The following is a 21,011-nucleotide window of genomic DNA, read 5'->3' on the forward strand; positions in this document are numbered from 1 at the left end:
GTAGGAAGTAATGTTCTGCAAACTTTGCCAGAGTTGACATGCATCTGATGTCCCCTCCAACCTCGCTTGGAATTATTTCTTTGCCTTTGAACTAGCCTGGTTTTCTTGTACAGACCTGGGTCACCAGACTTAAATGCCTTAGGTCTAGCCCTCTGCAGATGGTGAACCTCCTGGTTCATCCACAGCTTTTGGTTTGGGAATGTACAGCAAGTTTTTGTAGGAACACACTCAGGTTTTAATGGATTCGCAAACAACAGTGGCATACTCAACCAGATTCAAAGATGAATCCTTGAAGACAGTCCAGTTATTGACTCAAAGCAGTCCTCTAAATGCTCCTGTGCTTCCCATGCACATACCTTCTTGCTCTTCTCTACTGGTGCTGTAGTCTTCAGTCTCTGCCTATACCCAGCTGATCAGACTTTCCGAATTGTGGGCGTAGAATAGCATGCATAGCTCTCTTGATTGTGGTGTAATAGTGGTCCAGTGTGTTGTTTCCTCTGGTACTAAAGTGATTTGTTGATGATAATTATTTAGTGACTTTTTCAAGCTGGCCTGGTTAAAATCCCCCAAAATGATGGTGAAGGCATTAGGGTGTGTTGTTTTTGTGTATGTTGATCACGCCGCTCACATCATCTAGAGCCTGTTTGATATTGGCCAGACATGGTACGTACACTTCTACGTAGTTACCTTGTTTACCATAGTTTCCTACATTTATCCTAAAATAATCAACGCAGAGTAAATTCTTTTTTAAAATGAAAATCTCTATGCGATGCACTCCTACTGGTCTCAGCAACATTTATTTCACATTGACATAACTGAAGAAAGTCAGGTGGTGTGTGGCTGTTGTGAAGTGAATGAAATTTAATATTTTCAATGTTTCTGAAACTTCTGCTTCAAGTTCATCGGACATAATATGGTCTTGATTGAATAAGTTACTTCTTCAATTGCCCACATTCCTGGGTATCCGCCCCTGCCCCTACCTCTACCTTTATTGATACATAGGGCCATGCCTGAGAGGACCAAGCAGCAGGTGAGGCTATGTACTATATGTGTATGTACATTGTTAGCCAAAATATTAAGAATGCACACAATAGTCTGGAATTTTAAAGTCCTGTGCCTGTCCCAGCAGGTATTTTAAATCTGTTATCTAGCTACAGTTAAATTGCATGTCTTTCTGTGTTTGTTGAAATGATATGCGCTCAAGTCCTTTTTAAAACATACCCACAGAATGCATGTAAGCAATCTGTTATGTTACATTTGCACAATGTGATCTAATTCCCCACTTACCACATAAGATTTGTGCACTTCTTCAGCAATACATTTCTTCAGCTGAAGGGTCTTATGATATGAACAGCATCTTAGGACAAAATCGGGCATCTGGTTGCATTGCAGACATTTCTGTGTACCCTCACCAATGCCAACAATGTTTTTATGTGAATCACTGGATCATTGTGCCTTGTGGTGCACAGAGAGTCTTCAAATGTAATGCCACTTGAGTGTTCATCTACTGTTATGATCATTGTTCTACTGCTTGATGTTTCTTAAGAAGGCACTGATCTTGTGATCAATAAGATTCAGAGTCAATCTCAGCATTTAAGAGAAATTTGGATAGGTACAGGGATTGGAGTGGTATGGAGGGCTATGGTCCGGGTGCATGTCAATGGGACTAGGTGATTAATAAATGGTTCAGTACAGACTAGATGCGCCAAATTGCCGATCTCTGTGCTGTATGTTCTATGATTCCAATACTTTTTTGTATGAAGTTATGCAATTGCTATTGAATGTAATTTTGTAGCATATCTTCCACACTCTGTCATTTGCTACTGTGCTTTGATAGAGTTCTCTTTGGAGGAGATGGTCAATTATTAAACCTTTTAAGAATTGCAAGAATAGAGAACTTTTTTGTCCAATAAGGTCCTGTTAAGGTTTAGGTTCTCTGAGGGACACGGCCTAGAGAAACTTGGCATAGGAACTCCTTGGATATAATCCTTTCTCTGGTTCCATTTATACCATATATGTCAAACTCAAGGCCCGCGGGCCAAATCCGGCCCGCGGTGGAATTATCTTTGGCCCGCGAGATAATATCTAATTACTATTAAAGCTGGCCCCAGTAATTGAAGCGACTATGGCGTATGATATGGCTAATGCTGAGTTTATTCAGGTACCAGGTTTTCAGGGTTTTTAGTGTTTATTCGGCAGTCTTCTTCATAAGAAACAGAATTTGTAAAGTGAAACACTTTGTAGTTATAGCAGAGACTGAGACACATGAGAGCAGGCTGAAAAAACGGAGGCAACGAAAGCTGCGTTCGCACGCGTCCGACTGATCCGGCCCGCATGAAGCTGCATTTTGCTCAATACGGCCCGTGACCTAAAATGAGTTTGACACCCCTGATTTATACCTTATTATTGAGCTTAGCATACTTTTTTTCCATATTGTGAATTTGTCTCCTAAGTCCATACTATTTTTTTTCTCCAGAACAGTAAAACTAGTGCTCATTATTTAAGGGTGATTTTTAAAATAATTAATTTGGATTGCTAACAAATGGAGTCAGTTACCAACAAAATCAGAAAAAAAGGGAAATGATGTATTACTTAACTATCTAAGCAATAATATCATATTGCATTGTTTTTTATATACAGTGTGTTTCTAAATGTGTTCACTTTTAACGATGTGCATTCAAATCCATTTTAGAGGAAGTATCCTTTGGAGTTTTACTTTAACACTAATATTGCCTGAGTCCATTAGTTACAACTGCAAGATTCAGCTTGCAGTTAGAAGAAAATCTCTGAGATAAGTTTATAATTACCATTATAACAAAGTCATGATGAATTGTCAATGGGGATGCTTCAGGTCAGTTCTGTTGCTGTTAGTTTTGATTGTCACTGATTTTAAGTCTAGAAAAAAAGCTAAGCTGTAGACAATAACAAGCTCAAATAAAGAGCAAATCAGAAACATTGAGCAACAAAATTAATATGGATAAATATAAAACAATGAAATTAGAGGAAAATAGTTTATTTAGTATACAGTATTCGGAATGATTTTAAACTACAGAACATCCATTAGATAAGAGAGAAATCTACATAGTTCAATGAAACTAACAAAGTAAAGGGAGACAGTTAAATTGTACAATACAACTTTCAGGAGATGATTGTTAACTTGAACTCTGTATGAACAGACCTACTGAGCTGTTTTCTTAGATGGTTGTTAGAATTGAAGGTATCTTGTTTCACTTTGGTCTTGTGGTTGTGAGCTGACTGAGGTGGCCACTGTTGCATCCACCTACTCCATTATGGATATGGCAGGAGGTGCCTGATGGAGCAGTGAATGAATAATTTGTGCCATTTGTATTTCTTCAACTATTTACATCAAGCTTCTGATTCATGGATTCCAGTTTTTCAGCGCATTTCCCAATACTCCTTCTCTACTTCCTGCAGTCATGGGCCAGGGACTTCCAAGGCAGTGAGGATATTGCAACCATTTCAGGAGCTTTGAAATCATCCGCTGAATCTTTTTCTCTGTCCACCTCTTCTTGCAATGGAGTTAAAAACTGTGTGTCTGCTTTGAGAGTATGGTACTAGGCATGCAAATGAAATGATCTACCCATTAGTGCTCACCGGGAGAAATGAGCCCCCATACTGCAAGTGTTGGCCTGCAAGAAGACAGAGAGTGGTCTGCTTATCTTCCCAATGGCGTTAGAGGATTTTGCAGAGACATTTGCAGGTATCTATTTGGTATGTTGAGTTGCATGCTGTAGGTAGATCAAGTTTCATAAGTATTTAGAAAGGTAGATCTTACATATTTTTCCATAAGTTGCGAAATTGTATGAATCTTGGTATTAATATCACAGATTTTATGCAATTGATTAAAGAGGGTCAATCTGGGTCATTTGCTCGTTGGCTGTCCTGTTGCAGATAAAGACCATTTATTTAAATAAGGATAATTATCATGCTTATGTCAAGGTTATTAATGTAGTTATTTGATACAGTCAGTTTTCTCAAGATTCTTGAATATTTATGATAAACACCTTAGAGAATTGTTTTGGAAATTGGTTACTGATGAGCAAGATGATGAAAATGATGCAGGACAAATATGCTGCAGAGACACACAGAAGTACTTGATATTTTGACATAAATTTTAAATGAGATCAACAACTTGAGTAATTTCCTGTATTTTATGAAAAAGAAAATAAACACGGAGTGCTTAATATAAAAACTAAATACAGTCAAACATTAATTATTTATAGTTACTCCTTGCTTTCTGTAAAGAATGTCCAGTTCATCATTATCATGTACTCAATTTTTCAATCTTATTTAACACGGAAAGGTTTCATGTTAAACCGTTGCTGAAAATTTTTAATCAAGAGACCTCTAAGAGTGCAATTTGAATTTTTCCTTTGGGTGCCGTATTATTATTATCATCATATTGTAAGTCTTTGTCATGCCGCCTTCCAGCCCTGTAGTTCCACTAGTCTGTATGAATTGGAAATGTGGATTTTGCAGCAGCAGGTTAAGAAGGTAAATGACATTTTGGCCTTTATTGCACAGGGGTTGGAAGTTTAAAAATAGAGCTCTTTTTTTTTTACAAGTTTCAAGACGTTGGTGAGGCTATACCTGGAACACCATATATAGGTTAAGTCATAGAATGAGCATAGAATCATAGAGTACCGGAGCACAGAAGCAGGACCTAAACCCATCACCTGCACTCAGTCCATAGCCCTCCACACCTCTTTCATCCACGAACCTATCCAAACTTCTCTTAAATAATACAATTGAAGCCGCATCTTATACTTCCACGGGTAGCTCCTTTACACTTGTACCACCCTCTGAGTGAAGTAGTTCCATAGAACCATAGAACATTACAGCACAGAAGCAGGACTTTTGACCCTTCTTGGCTGTGCCAAACCATTTTTCTGACTAGTCCCACTGACCTGCACCTGGACCATATCCCTCCAAACCCCTCTCATCCATGTACCTGTCCAAGTTTTTCTTAAATGTCAAAAGTGAGCCGGCATTCACCACTTCATCTGGCAGCTCATTCCGCACTCCCACCACTCTCTGCGTGAAGAAGCCACCCCTAATGTTCCGTTTAAACTTTTCCCCCTTCATCGTTAACCTATGATCTCTGTTTTTTTTTTTCCCCTAGCCTCAGTGGAAGAAGCCTACTTGCATTCACTCTGTCTATACTCATCATAATTTTATACACCTCTGTCAAATCACCCCTCATTCTCCTGTGCTCCAGGGAATAAAGTCCTAACCTATTCAGCATTTCTCTGTAACTCAGTTTCTCAAGTCCTGGCAATATCCTTATAAACCTTCTCTGCACTCTTTCAACCTTATTAATATCCTTCCTGTAATTAGGTGACCAAAACTGCACACAATACTCCAAATTTGGCATCACCAATGTCTTACACAACCTCACCATGGCATTCCAACTCTTATACTCAATACTTTGATTTATAAAGGCCAATGTACCAAAAGCTCTCTTTACGACCCTATCCACCTGTGACACCACTTTTAGGGAATTATATATCTGTACTCCCAGATCCCTCTGCTTTACTGCACTCCTCAGTGTCCTACCATTTACCTTGTATGTTCTACCTTGGTTTGACCTTCCAAAGTGCAATACCTCACACTTGTCCGCATTAAATTCCATCTGCCATTTTTCAGCCCATTCTTCCAACTGGTCCAAATCCCTCTGCAAGCTTTGAAAACCTTCCTTACTGTCCACTACACCTCCAATCTTTGTATCATCAGCAAATTTGCTGATCCAATTTGCCACATTATCATCCAGATCATTGATGTAGATGACAAATAACAATGGACCCAGCACTGATCGCTGTGGCACACCACTAGTCACAGGCCTGCACTTAGAGTAGCAATCCTCCACTACCACTCTCTGGCTTCTTCCATTGAGCCAATGTCTAATCCAATTTACTTCCTCTCCATGTATACCTAACGACTGAATCTTCCTCACTAACCTCTCATGCGGGACCTTGTCAAAGACTAACATCCCACGCAGGACCTTGTCAAAGACTAACCTCCCATGCAGGACCTTGACTTCTCAGATTCTCCTTGAATATTTCACCTTTTACCCGAAACCTATAACATCTAGTTCTATTCTTACCCAACCTGGGGGGAAAGCCTGAATGCATTTATCCTATCTAATCTTCTAATAATTTTGTAAATTTCTATAAGATTTCCACTCATTCTCTTGCACTCCAGGGAGTAAAGTCCAAACATATAGGAGCGAGACTGAAAATCTATTTGAATGGTGCCACTCAATGTCAGCAAGACCAAGGAGCTGATTATTGAATTCCGGAGGAAACCAGCAGTACATGAGACAGTCCTCATCAGGGGATCAGAGGTGGAGAGGGCCAGCAACATTAAATTCCTTGGTGTTATCATTTCACAGGGTTTGTCCTGGGCCCAGCACATAAATGCAATTACAAAGAAAGCATTGCAGGGCCTCTATTTTCATAAAAGATTCAGCTAAAACTTTGACAAACTTCTATAGATATGTTGTGGAGATTATATTGACTGGTTGCATCATGGCCTGGTATGAAAACACCGATGTTCTTGAACATAAAATCCTACAAAATATAGTGAATATGGGCCAGTCCAACATGGGTAAAGCCCTTCCCATCATTGAGCACATCTGCATGAAGCACTGTCATAGGAAAGCAGCATCCATCATCAAGGACCCCTACCATCTGTACCATCAAGAAGAAGGTACAAGAGCCTTAGGACCAACACCACCAGGTTTAGGAGCAGTTATTACCCCTCAACAATCAGGCTCTTGAACCAGAGGGATAATATCACTCCACTCGCCCCCATCACTGAACTGTTCCCACAACCTATGAACTCAATTTCAAGGATTTTCCCCTCATGTTCTCAATATTTATTGCTTATTATTATTATTTTTATTTTTTTCCTTTTGTATTTGCACAGTTTGTTTTCTTTTGAACTTTGGTTGTTTGTCCATCCTGTTGGGTACAGTTTTTCATTGATTCTGTTATGTTTCTTGGGTTTACTGAGTATGCCGTCAAGAAAGGAAATCTCAGGTTGTTTATTGTGACATAAATGTACTTTGATGATAAATTTATTTTGAACTTTTACCTTGAACTATTCAACCTTTCCGGATAACTCAGGTTCTCAAATCCTAGCATCATCCTTGTAAATTTTCTCTGTACTCTTTAAGCTTATTTGTTTTCTTTTCTGTAGGTAGGTGACCAGAAGTACACACAATATTCCAAATTCAGCCTCACCAATGTTCAACATAACATCCTGATTCCTACACTCATTGCCCTGTATTATGAGGGCCTATGTTATATATATTTTATACAGTTTAATATTAGGCTAAAGAGTTGGTGTAGGAGGGAGTGCATAAGATTTTCAGATCATTTGGGTTTTCTTCCAGGAAAGGTGGGACCTGTACAGAAGGGACAGTTTGTACCTGAACTGGAGGGGAACTAATATCCTGTGGGATGGTTTGTTAATGCTGCACAGTCAGGTTTAAGCTAGAGTTGCAGGGGGATGCCAGAGCAGTTAGTGGAGAGGTTGTGGAGGCAGGTGTTGGTAAGACCTCAGATAAAATTAAGAATCAGAAGCTTGAGCATGGTGTAATTAGTGTCCTAAGGTTTTTTTTTCAGAAGTCAAAAAAGAGGCACAAAACTTGTTGCTTCACGATCATTTTATTAAGTAATAATAGAACAAAGAAAAATTGAAACAGGCAATGATAAAGATCTATTAAGTGAAGTGAATGCTAAGATTAAGACAAAGATTGAGAAGACAAAGACTAAATTAGCCCTGATTTACAGTCAGCTATTTTTATACCCACAGATAAGGAAGACATCCATTCAAATTTGTAGATAAGAGTTAACCAATGAGATAGTTCTTATTCAAATAATACAATGCAAGGAAGTTTTTTTGTGCTTTCCAGAATTATGCTATATATAACCACTAGAGGCATACTGAACCTGCATATATGTACTAAACAGTTGGATCCAACACCTGTGATCATATTGAATGGTGTATTAGGCTTGGGAGCCAGGCGGGACTCCTGCCCCTATTTTCTTGTTTTCTTGTATTGACTGATGTGGCAGAGGTTCATTAGGATTCTGTCTGTTATGTATAGGTGGAAGATAAAAATATCAAATTGCAAATGAGGTTGGTTTCTTGGGAACTGAGAAAATTATTTGATGATATTCTCATTCTGAAACATTGGAACATTTAATGGGAAGCTTGGTGGCATAATTACAGCATTGATTTTGTCACCCTGTTGGTCAACCAATGCAAACTTGCTATTTATGCATTCAAATTAAGATGACAAAATAAATAGAGGCACAATTAAATGTGCTTACAGTGGGATAGATGGAAAACATTTCTTGGAGGCAATAGATGAGTCAAGAATTCCATTCTCTGCTAAAGTCCAGGATTGCAGTATTCAAATTGGGTGATTCAGCCCCCGTACAGGAAATCAAGGTATAACCTTCATAGAACTATCAGGGATGCTGAGAGGCAATTCCAGTACAAAGTTGAGTCCCAGACTAGCCATTATTCGTGGCAGGGCTTACATGCTGTAATGGTTACAAACCAAAGTTGGCAGCATCACTGATAATAGTGTGTGATGATTGTCAACTTCGGTGCCCCACAGAACTGCTTCCTCAGCCTCTTACTTTACTTGCTATAAACTCACAATTACATGGCAGGATTATGCTGCAACTCCCCTCTACAAGATTACACATAAAATGACTGTAGTGGGCCAAATCTCAAATAATGCTGAGTCAGAGTACAGGAAGGAGATAGCTCAATGGGACTGTCATGATAACAACTTTTCCCTTAACGTCAGCAAAACAAAAGAGCCAATCATTTACTACAGGAAAAGGAAGCAGTGGAGATGCTGCTGTTACATAAACAGTGCTGAAGTCAAAAAGTTTGAGATCTTCAAGTTCCTAAGAGTGAACATCACCAACATCTATTTAGGTTCGGTCATGTAGCTGCATTGACCAAAGAAAGCACACCAATGTTTTTACTTCTTTAGGAGGCTAAAGAAGTGTAGCATATCCCCATTAATTCTTACTTATATTTATAAATGCATCACAGAAAGCATCCTTTCCAGATGCCTCATAGATTGGAATGGTAGCTGCTTTGCCCAGGACTGCAAGAAACTGCCAAGAGTTGTGCATATAGTTTGGCGCATCACAAAAGCCAGCCTCCCCTCCATAGACTCAGTGTACACTTCTCGCTGCCTTGGAAAAGCAGTCAATGTAATCAAGGACCCCTCACCACACAGGTTTTCTCTTATCACCTCTCCATTGGACAGAAGAAAAAAAGCCAGAAAGCACATGCCACCAAGCCCAAGGATAGCTTCTATCCTGCTTTTATAAGACCATTGAATAGTTCCCTGGCACTATTAGGACTATTGACATCATAATTTACCTCATCATGGCCTTGCACCTTGATGCCTACTGACACTGCACTTTGTAACTATAGCACTCTATTCTGCGTACTACCATTGCCTTTCTCTTTGTATTACCTCAAGGCACTAATGAAATGAAATTATCTGTATGGATGCCATGCAAGTGTGGCAATTGTGAACTAATTTACCACTTTAGCAGAGAGCAAATGCAGTTCATAAGCCCTATTGCTGCCTAAAGAGATTGTGGAATCACTGGTGGAAACAGATAGCATTTGCAACAAAGATGGCTAAAAAATTGAAGAAAGTAAGTTTTGTAAATTGAAAGATGTCTTAGTAAAAGCCATAAAGAATATTAACTTTATGCAAAGAAAATGTTGATCCACTTTCTATTCAAAGTCTGTTCAATTTAACCCAATTCCTGCCATCAAGAACCATCAGCCACCAGAAACAATCCCATTCCTTCACAACTTTAAACATCTCAGTCAAATCATCCAGTAATTTTCCCCGTTCCGAAGAAAGCAACTTCACTTGCAATTTGTTATTTGTATTTTTCATTTACACACAACAGGCAGGATCCTTTTGAATCTGTGCCACATCTGTCAACATGAGAGCACAAGAAATCAGGAGCAAGAATCCTATAAGAGATTTCTCTATAAAGGTTTACAACTTGCCTCTTGCATTATATATGTAACGACAGCTATTCCTCATCCATCAATAACTAACCAAAATTAAAAGTCAGGATAATAACTATCAATCAAGTAATTACAGCTTTACAGTTGCACATTTCTATCAAGTGCTGTCAGTTTTGTAATATACTGTATGTGAAATGAAACAACTTATTAGAATGTTGTCTTCTGCTTTGGTGGGTGATATCTGGCTTCTGAAGGGTGAGATATCATTTGGTATTAATATGTGAAGATGGTAGAAATATATCAGATTTGTTTCTGACATTGGTGCTGAGCTCCTCCATTTTTGAGAGCCCTCCCCCTTTCTTCCAGTTAGTTTTTTAAATTGTTACACCATTCATGAGTGTTTGTAGCAGGATTGCAAGATTTAGATTTGACGCATTGGTTGTCAGTTGTAAGCTACTTTGGCGGTTAAATACATAACCCTGCATTTCAGCATTACCACGTCATAGAGTCAATGAATTGTACAGCACAGAAAAAAAAAGCTATTTTAACTGACTCTTCCATGCCAGCCAATGAGCACCCTTCCATATTAATCCTTTCTCCCAGTACTTGGTCCATGGCCTTCTGTGCCCTGGTTATTCAAATACTCATCTAGACACTTCTTTAATGCTGTTAGCGATCCAACTCTACCCACTCTCTTAGGCAATGCATTCCAGGTACTCGCCACTCTCTGGGTGAAGAAGCGCATTTCTCTAAATCTCTTCCTTCTTACCCCAAAACTATGTTGTGTAGTTTTAACTACGTCTCCTGTGGGGAAACATTTCCTGCAGTTTTTCCTATGTATAGCTGTTCATAATTTAGTATTTCTCAATATACTTATTTAATGCCCTATCCTCATTAGTGCTCCCAAAATGCATCAACTCTTATTTATCTGGATTAAGTTCCAGCTGCCATTTCTCAGCCCATTCCTACCAATATGTTGATAACTCTCTGCAGCTTAAGACTACTTTCAACACTATCAACAATTCTGCTAATTTTTGTGGCATCCACTATTCATGCTGCCCACATTCATATCCAAGTCATTTTTGTGTATTATAAATAACATCAAGTCCCAGTACTGATCCTTGTGGGACAACACTAGTCACTAGTGGATAGTTCAATTTCTAGGTTTTCTGTGCTGCCTTTCTTATAAAGGTGGACCCATGTCTTCAGTCCAATCATTTGGTACTTCCCATAACAGCGTCTTATTTTATGATCTGCCTGATGCTGCTCCTAGCATTCCCTTCTGTACTCATCATTAAACTTAAGCTGGTCTCACCAGTCCTAGTAGAATGAGGAATGTGCTATGACATGAGATTACAGATCGTTACAAAATAATACCTGTTAATATCCCTCATCGTTGATTTTCAGTTTTGAGTTGGCACTTCATTTCCAATGTTTAACACAATTGTGGTGCACCCAACATGATGAAGAGTTTCTCTTGATAAAGCTGGGACTTTAGTTTGTGCAATGTTCACATTATCCAGTACTGCAATGAACCAATGCAACTGCAACCTGTAGATTGGTGAGGATAAAGTCAAGTAAGTTTACTAATGAATAAGTTAGTGGCTTCAGTGAGATCTTGTGGAGCTGGAAAGAGTCTAAACAACTTCCTTGACATCTCCTGCAGACTCTACAATGAGTCAAATATTGCATCTTATCAAGATCTCATGGGTGCTCTGCAGTTGTAATTTTCTTCACGTTCTCCTGAACAGGACTTGAGTGTGACCTAACCATACAGTGAGCTAGCTCTGTAGCTTTGTTAGCCCTCTGTCCTAACTACAGTGTCTTACCATGTGAAAGGTGAACCTCAAATCTTGCCTTTGTAATCTGGGATATACTATATCTCTAGGAGCTGAAATGCTGCTTGGTGATTTCAAGTGCATTCCACAATGTCCATCTCCTCTTCTTGGCTTTCCTCTTCAGGTTGGCAGAGGGAGTTGCACTTGGGCTAAAGAATAGCTTAACAAGCAATTTTGTTTTCTGAAATGACATTAGACTCACTGCTTGAGTGGTTACCGGGTACCGTATCAGAGACTATGTATTTCCACAGTAATCAGTGCTTGCACGTTTTCTATTTCATGAAAAGTACAAAAATGATGTATCAGAATGACAATAAGAATCAGGTACATTATCACTGTATTATATGACATGAAAGTTGTGGATGCAGTACTGTGCAAAGACATAAAATTTCTATAAATTGCAAAAAAAAGTAGTGCATATAAAAGGAATAATGAAATCGTGTTCATGGGTTCGTGGACTATTTTGAAATCTGATGACAGAAGCAAAGAAGCTGTTCCTGAATCATTGAATATGGCTCCTGTACCTTTTCCTTGATGGCAGTACCACCTGAGTGGCCCTCATCTGAAAATCCAAAATCTGTAAACCTCCAAAATCTGAAATATTTTTATCTGAGTAAAATATCTGAGTGCTGATATGACATTACCAATGGAAAATTCCACAAGGCGCTGAGAAGGTTCCCAGGTAATGTGCAGGTTTCTGCGTGCCACAGGCAGTTCTGAGAAGTGACCTCACATATGTAATGAACAGATGTTCATGAAAAATAGAAAAACATTGCATAAAGTGAGAAATAAAGATCTCGATCGTGTATCGTCACGTTCAGACTGAACATATGCCACTTAACAGTACAGTAGACTGATCATGTAACAAGTAAAGATCTATCATGATGAACTAAAAATTGAAGGTAATTGTGAATATTAAGCAGGCTGGTTGCAGAAATTTTAAAAAAGGCACAGCATTACTTTTTTAAAAGAGTCTGCTGATCACGAAAATCTAACACCATAACATGTCAATGCTGCTGATTGGTTTCGTAGCTTACATAATGGCATTAAATTTTTAAAAGCAATGCTGATGAAAATCTAACACTGGTACAAGACTTACAATACTGATTATTTGTATATGTTATATAACCCTAAAAAAAAGGTGAAATATAAATAAAGTGCACTGTAACCTTTTAATCAAAACACAGCATTGTAGGTGGAGACTGAAAGCCTGTTGTTTGATGTTGTTCAGCAGCTGATTCAGGTTTTCTCCTGATGCAGCTGAGCTGCTTTTGTTCCCCATCACACATTACATTTTCATTATATTAATTGTATGTAATAATTTATTCATGTATGTATGGTGAACAAGTGTAAAGCAAAGACTGCTTACTGGTGGCACCTAAATTCAGAGTTGAAAATGATGGTAATCCTAAGCAATCTCATTATATATTCTAAAATCCGAAAAAAGTCCTAAATCCAAAACAATTCTTGCCTCAAGCATTTCAGATAAGGGGTACTTAACCTGTAGTGAGAAGTGGGCATGTCCTGAATGGTGAGGGCCCTTAATGATGGATGCTTCCTTCCTGAGGCACTGCCTTTCAAGAACATCCTGGATGATGGGGAGGTAGTGCCTAGGATGATTCTGAGCTGCAATGTCCATCGAGGTTTTTGTTCAGACTTAGGTATTTTTAGGTCCGTAGGGATAGTTTTAGGGACGGTACAGGGAGATGGTGATCAGGTTAGGGTTTTAGGAAGGTAAGAGGGGGGAGTTCGAGGTCAGGGGCACTAAAAGAAGAGTCAGAGGCAGGAATCCATTTCTGGAGTCTAGGTTGGAGCACTGTGCCATCAAAGGCCAGTGATTCCAAAGGTTAGGTTGGCAGGCACTGAAGTCACAAACGATGATTTCGAGGTCAGCGAGTTCTAGGTTGGATGTCCGTGTGGACAGGAGGGACAGGCACAAGGGCCAGTTAGACAACCTCCCCTCCCTCCCCCCAAGTTTGGCAAGTCCTTGGGTTTGAGTCTCAAGCAAAATCTGTAAGTCGAGGCCTGAAGGTCAAAATCCCATGATTGGTAAGTCCAGGGATCGAGGCTTGAAGGTCAAAGTTGTGTGATTTTCAAGTCCTGGGGCAGTGGGAGGCTTAACGTCAGTGAGTCCAAGGGCTGGAGGCCTGGTAATGGCCTGTTTTGAATTGCAAGCCTGTCCATGAGTTTGAGTGGGTGGGAGAGTGAGAAAGGGGCTCATCTTAGTATTGTTTTGTTTTTTGCTGCTTCTGTTGCTCTGCTGAGCATTGTGTCTTGTTATATTGGTGCTGGAATGTGCGGTGAAACTTATGGACTGCCCCCAGCACATCTTTAGATGTGTTGGTTGTTAATGCAAATGACATATTTTACTGCATGTTTCAATGCACATGTGATAAATAAATCTGAATCTCAATCTAAATCTGCTGAATTTACAACCCTCTGCAGTCTATTTTGACTCTGTCCATTGAAGTCTCAATACTGGTCTGTGATGTAACCAGTCAGAATGCTCTCCATCATACTATATCTACAGGGATCCTGGTGACATACCAAATCTCCTCAAACTCCTAGCTAGGCAGAGTTGCTAACATGCTTTCTTCATGATTGCATTAATGTGTTGGGTCCGGAACAGATCCTTAAGAGATGTTGACACAAAGAAGCTGTTCATTCTGTCCACCACTCAATGAGGACTAATATGAGTCTTCCCTTTCCTGAAGTCTACAATTAATTTCTTGGTCTTGACGCAAAGTGTGAGGTTGTTGTTGCCACTCATCCATCCAATCTATCTCACCTCTTTAAGCCTCCTCATTGTCATCTGAGATTTTACCTTCAAAGCTGTATGTCTGACATAGCTATAAGCAGCACTGGGGCCCCAAAGGGGACTGTATTGGCCCCCCTCCTGTTTACCCTATATACCTTGGACTTAAGATACAACACTGAGTTGTGTCTGTAGAAATTGTCTAATGACTCAGCAATAATTGGGTGTATAAAGGGAGGATGGGATGATGAATACAGGGCCTTTGTCAAATAGAGGACTTTGTCAAATGGTCCAAGTTGAATCATCTGCAGCTCCGCATCCGTCAGACAAAGGAGATGGTGATAGACTTTAGGAAGACTAAGCCTGCACTGCTTCCTTTTACTATTGATGGTGAGGATGTGGATGTGGATGTGGTGAGGACCTACAGGTACCTGGGGGTGCACCTGGATGACAGACTTAAGTGGAGCACCAACACAATGGCTGTGTACAAGAAGGGCCAAAGTCGCCTGAACTTCCTGAGGAGTCTGAGGTCCTGTAGAGTATGCAGCCTTCTCCTTTGCATGTTCCACCAGTCTGTTGTCACCAGTACAATCCTCTATGTGGTGGTGTGCTGGGGCTAACAGGCTCAATAACTGATGAGAAAATCTGGCTCTGTTATAGGAGTCAAACTGGACACACTGGAGGCTGTGTAGAGAAAATGACCCTGCGGAAAATCTTGGCAATTCTAGAATATGTTTCTCACCCTCTGCATGCCACCTTGGCTGAACAGAGGAGCACTTTCAATAATAGACTAAGACAACTGTGCTGTTCCAAAGAGTGCTATATAAGGTTATTCTTACCCTTGCAAATTGGGCTTTTTTAATGGGTCGACCTAGAGCCGGGGAAGTGATGACCCCCCCTCCTGTTAGACAGTTTGAGGTAACTTATTTTTTATTCTTTCTTACTTCTCCTAATATTTGTATATCTGTGCACTTGTAATGCAACTGTGACGCTGTAATTTCCTTTGCAATCAATAAAGTATCAATCGACAATGGCGTCTTCTTGCAAATTTATAAATGCCTTTTGAGCTGTGCTTGACCACACAGTCATGGGTGTAAAGACAGTTGAGTATTGGCCAAGCACGCAGTCTTGAGCTGTGCCTGTTTTGATGGTCAACAAGAAGGAACTGTTATCACCAGTTCCTGTTATCAGAACTGCTCAGGGAATGGCTTTTTTATTTTTTGCACCATTCGGAGACTGTTGTGTGTGAAGATCCAAGGAAATCAGCAGTATATGAGGTACCCAACCTCCTGGTCTGGCACCAGCAATCATTAACGAAAATATCTGCAGATGTTGGAAATCCAAGCAACCCACAAACAATGCTGGAGAAACTCCAACCTGAGTGTCTCGTGTATTTTATGAATGTAATTAGGGTTCTGATAGCCCTGGGTTACTTCAGGTCTGGGGTCTTTCTCAGGATGATGCATTATAACCTTGAAAATACAATAGCCTGGGATTCAGAGTTCTTTCTTTTAGTGTCCTAACATGCACAGCATTAATGCTGCGTTATTGCTGCATCTGATCTCCTGGAAATTGGCCAGAACTGTTTAAGGTAATTTAGCACATGGATTCATGCAATAAGATGGGATTCCTTTTAATAACCTGTTGGGAATTCTATACGGAGCTTGTAGCTGCTGATTCACTCATGTTCTAAGTGTTAGAGAATGAGAAAGCACTACATAAATTCCAGCATTGTGAAAGCTGCCATGGAAGTCAGGAAAAATGCAGAGGCATAGAGAACAAATATGCTCCTCTCAGTGTGTCTTGTAGTCTTCCAGAGATCAACTGCTGTGTAATGAGTGACCCCAAGACATTGAGGTGAGGACTGAATGAAAGACTATGTAATTCAGCGCTAATGGTTTCTGAGGCATGGATCAGTGAAGGACCTTAGTGAATTATTTCATGCTGGCTAATGAAAAGTGAGGCTGATAGATCCCGTGTGTTTCATGTGATATTTTAAGTGCAATCTTATTCCTGAATGCTGAGCAATATGCTCCTGGGAATTTTAGTAAGTGAACAGTGAAGGTCATAAGTTTCCTCTAAAAGCTCCAATTGCTATCAACCATGGAAGGAACATCTGCTGGGCAAACTGTGATGTCAATTGCCCCACTGAGGTAAGTTGCAACTGGGCCAACTTTCCAGTGGTCACACTAGCACAGGATTTGCAGGTAACAATGTGTGTTAATATGTCCAGTTTCTAGGCAAACATCCCTCAGCCATCAAAAGTGTCCCCTGCAACAGTAATTAGTAATTCTACTAAGAAGCTGTTTATTCAAAATTGTATACTGGCACAAACCAACTAAGTCCTTTTGCACATGCACAGGTGTTTGAGGAGCTCAGATAACTTCTAGTTCTTCTTCCTGCTTCAGAACCATATACGTCCACCTTATTTATCGGTTGTACGCATGTTCAGCTGAAGGATCTTCACTTCAGATAAATGCAAAATTCTCTCTGCTGTGTTTATCTCGGTTTCACCAAATTTTATACTGAATTACCACCAGTAATCAGGGCTATCTTTGCTGGTTTGATGTAAATTTAATGTCAGACTCAGAATGGCATTATTGAATCCAACTTGAGGTAATACGGTATTGCAGAATTTTAAGTGAATGTTAATGCTCTTTTTGGAATGAGGTACTTTATGACTTTAACATTTCAGAGAATTGATCTTTCATGAGTTATTAGCTGAAGGGATCATGTGTAAGATATTCTAGCAATCTTACGCTACACAGCTGCAAGTGCACATGGACCTAGCAATGACATTGCTGCTGGGATTTTCCCTATAGTTAACAGCTGATGCAAAAGCATTTTCTTTCAATCCATATCAGCCTCAGTTTTTGAGTGTTACCATCTTATTGTCATTAATGCTGATTTTTTTTAATTTACAATTTTTTTCTGTCATTGCAAGATTGAGATTTTTATACCAAATGTAGTGCATCCCATATCATTGATACAGTAATAATTAATCAGATAAGATTCCATATTTATTAAATAACATATTGGCTTATTTGTTAGATTCTGAGGATTGTACTCTGCAGTATATCTTCTGTTGAGCCAACTACTGGATCTAAATAACAAATAATAATTTGTTAATGTTTTAGGATTTGAATCAGAAATATAGGCAGTAACTCTACAATTATGCACAGCTTTTACAAGTAACAAAAATTTGCATTATTCTTTTGCAGTTTAATTTTAGAATAATTTCTTTCAGAGTTGATATAAAGTATATTAGGATAAAGTTTGACACTGTAGTTTCGAAAATCACACATTCACGATATAAAGGTAGTAATGCTTCTAAAGGACAAGTATGTAATTTTTAAAAATCTGTATTGTCCAAGAAGTGGCATGTAGCAGGTACAAAGTTACACAATTCCTGCTCAGCCCAACACGAAGCTAAAGACATCCTATGCACTTCTAATGCACACAAAGATTTGTTATGGGCAAGTAGTTAACTACTGTAATTTCTTGCTAAGGCCTATGAAATCTTGTTTCAAGAACTGTCATTGTAAAATCTATGCAAAATGAAAACCTGTATAAAGAAACGGTGTTTGTGATCTTCAAAACTCAGTGGTAACAGAATAGATTATAACATGAGTGCAAAACAAATTGCTTCAATCATTTCTATTTCTTTACAACATTAATTCCTTTATAATTTTTTTAGAATGGATACTAGTGAGGATGCTTTGAGCTGAGTTATTTTTGGTGCATTAACAATCAAGACAGGCTACGTAGCTCATCATATTGGTTACTGAGCTAACATTATCTTGTCAATTTTACTTTCTGAGTAGGAATCCTTAGTAAAAACTCTTGAAAATATCAGTAATAATAGATGAATTTATTGATTAAATTTAATTAAGATGCACCATTTGCTGCGAGCATCCAGTGTCAGAATCCATGAACTGGTACTTACTTTAGCCAGTAGGCTGTACAATTGATGTAAAGGTCTGCTTCTGCATACAGCTACACATTTTTCGACAAGTCCAGTTGGCACTGTATATTAACATGCCATATGTATAAAGGACGTGGAAGGAAAATTGTGGATTTTGGATGGCATGATCACTTTTTATTGTGCTCCATTGAAGAGTAAACAGTTCTGCTCATGCTATGAAATATGATGTTGGTTCAGTAAAGTAGATATGCCCTAAGCTCTGGCATTTTTCTTTTTACAGAAGATTCATCTGTGGAATGTTTCAATGGCAATGAGCCCTTAGTGCTTAATTCTAATGCTGCGGAGGGAGGTCTCTGTGGGGCAGTGTATACGAGCATGGGAGATATTAATGGCAATGGCTCAACCCATCCAGACCACCCTGCTGGCCATGATGAGCAACCAATAAACCTGAGTGACAGTCCTCTATCAGTTCAGGTAACACCAGAATATGGCACAGATAACAGCAGTAATGGAAGAAGAAGCCGCATCAAATATACAGTTACTGAAATTAAAATGGAACGAGATTCAAAAGATTTGGGAAATAAGGTAAGAAATTATAAGGTAAGAAATCATAAGATGTCACAATAGTTTTTATTTGTAGAATTTGAAACTGCAATTGCTTAGCATATATGTTGCAATTATAGAAAAATCATCCAACAGCAGCCATTGAAAAAATGACATTCATAAGAAAAGCATTGTATTTTTCAACACTTTTTTCAATATACTGTAACTATAATGTTATATGGACAGTTTGATAACAGTATAGTTAATATTTCATTGTCCAGTAATAATGTACTTTTTATAGAAACTTTGAAGAAGCAATATTGATTATTAAATTAGATAAGCATGTAGTTTATGTTACAGGTTGGTCTTCGTAATTGTTCACATAATACAATTGTCCATGTAATACCAATTGTCAATATAACACTATTGTTGTTATGGCATTTATACCATAATGTACATGCAATTTCTTAGACATTTATGGGGGTGATTATTTTCACTACAACATCTGATTTGGAGGATCTGTTTCACACTCACTATAGGACAAAGCTGTTGAATGTCATAGCATCTGATATGTCTGCTTTTCATGTAGTGTGGTTATGTGTTGACACGGTAGAAAGAAGTGGTTCATTGCAAACATAAAGGTAATTTTCTTATTAGCATCATCTGCTAAGTATCTCAGTGAGTTTATATAGTGAGCATTTCAAAGGAGGGAGTTGCCAGCCTTACTTCTGTAATCTCAGTTGACTGCCAGTTACATGCCCTTATTGGTCTGGGTGAATTTAGAAATGGTGTGGGAAACTCTCTCAGATCTTTTCCTTGTTGCTAACCTCTGGAGGAGAGGTTGCCAGCTCAACACACTCCTGGAGATTTATTTGTATTATCCAGTCAAACATCTCATAAGCAGAATTAAATATTATTTAATCTGATATTTACATTTTGTAAGTGAAGGGGTACTCAGGAAGTTGCAGAGTTTGCTTTGAAATGGAACAGCAAAGTAAATTATCAATCCAGTAGCTTCTCAGAACTATTATATCCCTTTTCTACAAAAGCCTTACTGGATGCGTATTTTTAGGTGTGTTCCTGGCACAAAATGCACGTTCTACCATCAGCAGTGATTCTGGAAAGCTGGATTATATACAACAGGCATATTAAGACACTCAGAAAATACCATCACTGCTGTCTCCTCAAAATGCTCCAACCTCACTGGAAGAAAAAGCATTTCAACACCAATGTTCCCAATTACGTCAATATTCCTATTGCTGAGACTGTAGTTGCACTCATTAGGCTTCACTGGGCAGAAACACGTACCATTATGCACCATCCCCCTGTTTAAAGCTTTGTCATGGTGTTATGAAACCAGTAACTGGTTTCACTTACCAGCAAAGATAGATATGTCAGTTGAAGTCCAATGGTACTATTTTCAAAAGTTTTATTAATAAAGGGGCACAAAAATTAAGGTTAATACAAACATTCAGATAACATGCGTCAATACTCAATCTAAAACGCAGGTACATTAATAATCACTCAGAAATAAGCTCTTTCGTTGTCTAGGGTATAATACTGAGTCCAATTGGAAATATAAAGAGTCACTCTGAAGTCTGCAGGCTTTTCCCTTTTGGTTTCACGTGTTGGAGAGAGAGAGAGATAAACGGAAAAACTTGCCCAAAACATCCGTGGAATCAGGGGAGCGATCTTCCCCGTTGTTAGTTAAAAGCGATCTTCCGTTGGTTCTAGCCACAAACTCCGCATTCGGAATTTAACGCACGTGGCTTCCTTCAAAATGGCTTCCCGTTCCCCCGGGAAGCGGTATCGTGCTTCTTGGTGTCTCCTTGGTGCGTCTGAGGGTCGTCCTCTTTCAGACCCTTCTTTATACTGCCTCACGGGATCTCAGGTGTCAATC

The 21,011-nt window shown here is 39.0% G+C and overlaps 1 protein-coding gene across 4 annotated transcripts in view; it reads left to right on the forward strand.

Annotated features, from left to right (window-relative positions):
- The window catches only part of LOC140726545 (nucleolar protein 4-like), a 315,088-nt gene that overhangs the window by 181,246 nt on the left and 112,831 nt on the right, over nt 1-21,011 (forward strand). For all 4 annotated transcript variants that reach the window (XM_073043081.1, XM_073043090.1, XM_073043100.1 and 1 more), the window contains exon 6: nt 18,849-19,153. In XM_073043081.1, coding sequence (XP_072899182.1) covers nt 18,849-19,153 — 305 coding nt within the window. The remainder of the gene's footprint in view (nt 1-18,848; nt 19,154-21,011) is intronic.

This window comes from Hemitrygon akajei, chromosome 1, assembly GCF_048418815.1.
Source record: "Hemitrygon akajei chromosome 1, sHemAka1.3, whole genome shotgun sequence".
NCBI lineage: Eukaryota > Metazoa > Chordata > Chondrichthyes > Myliobatiformes > Dasyatidae > Hemitrygon > Hemitrygon akajei.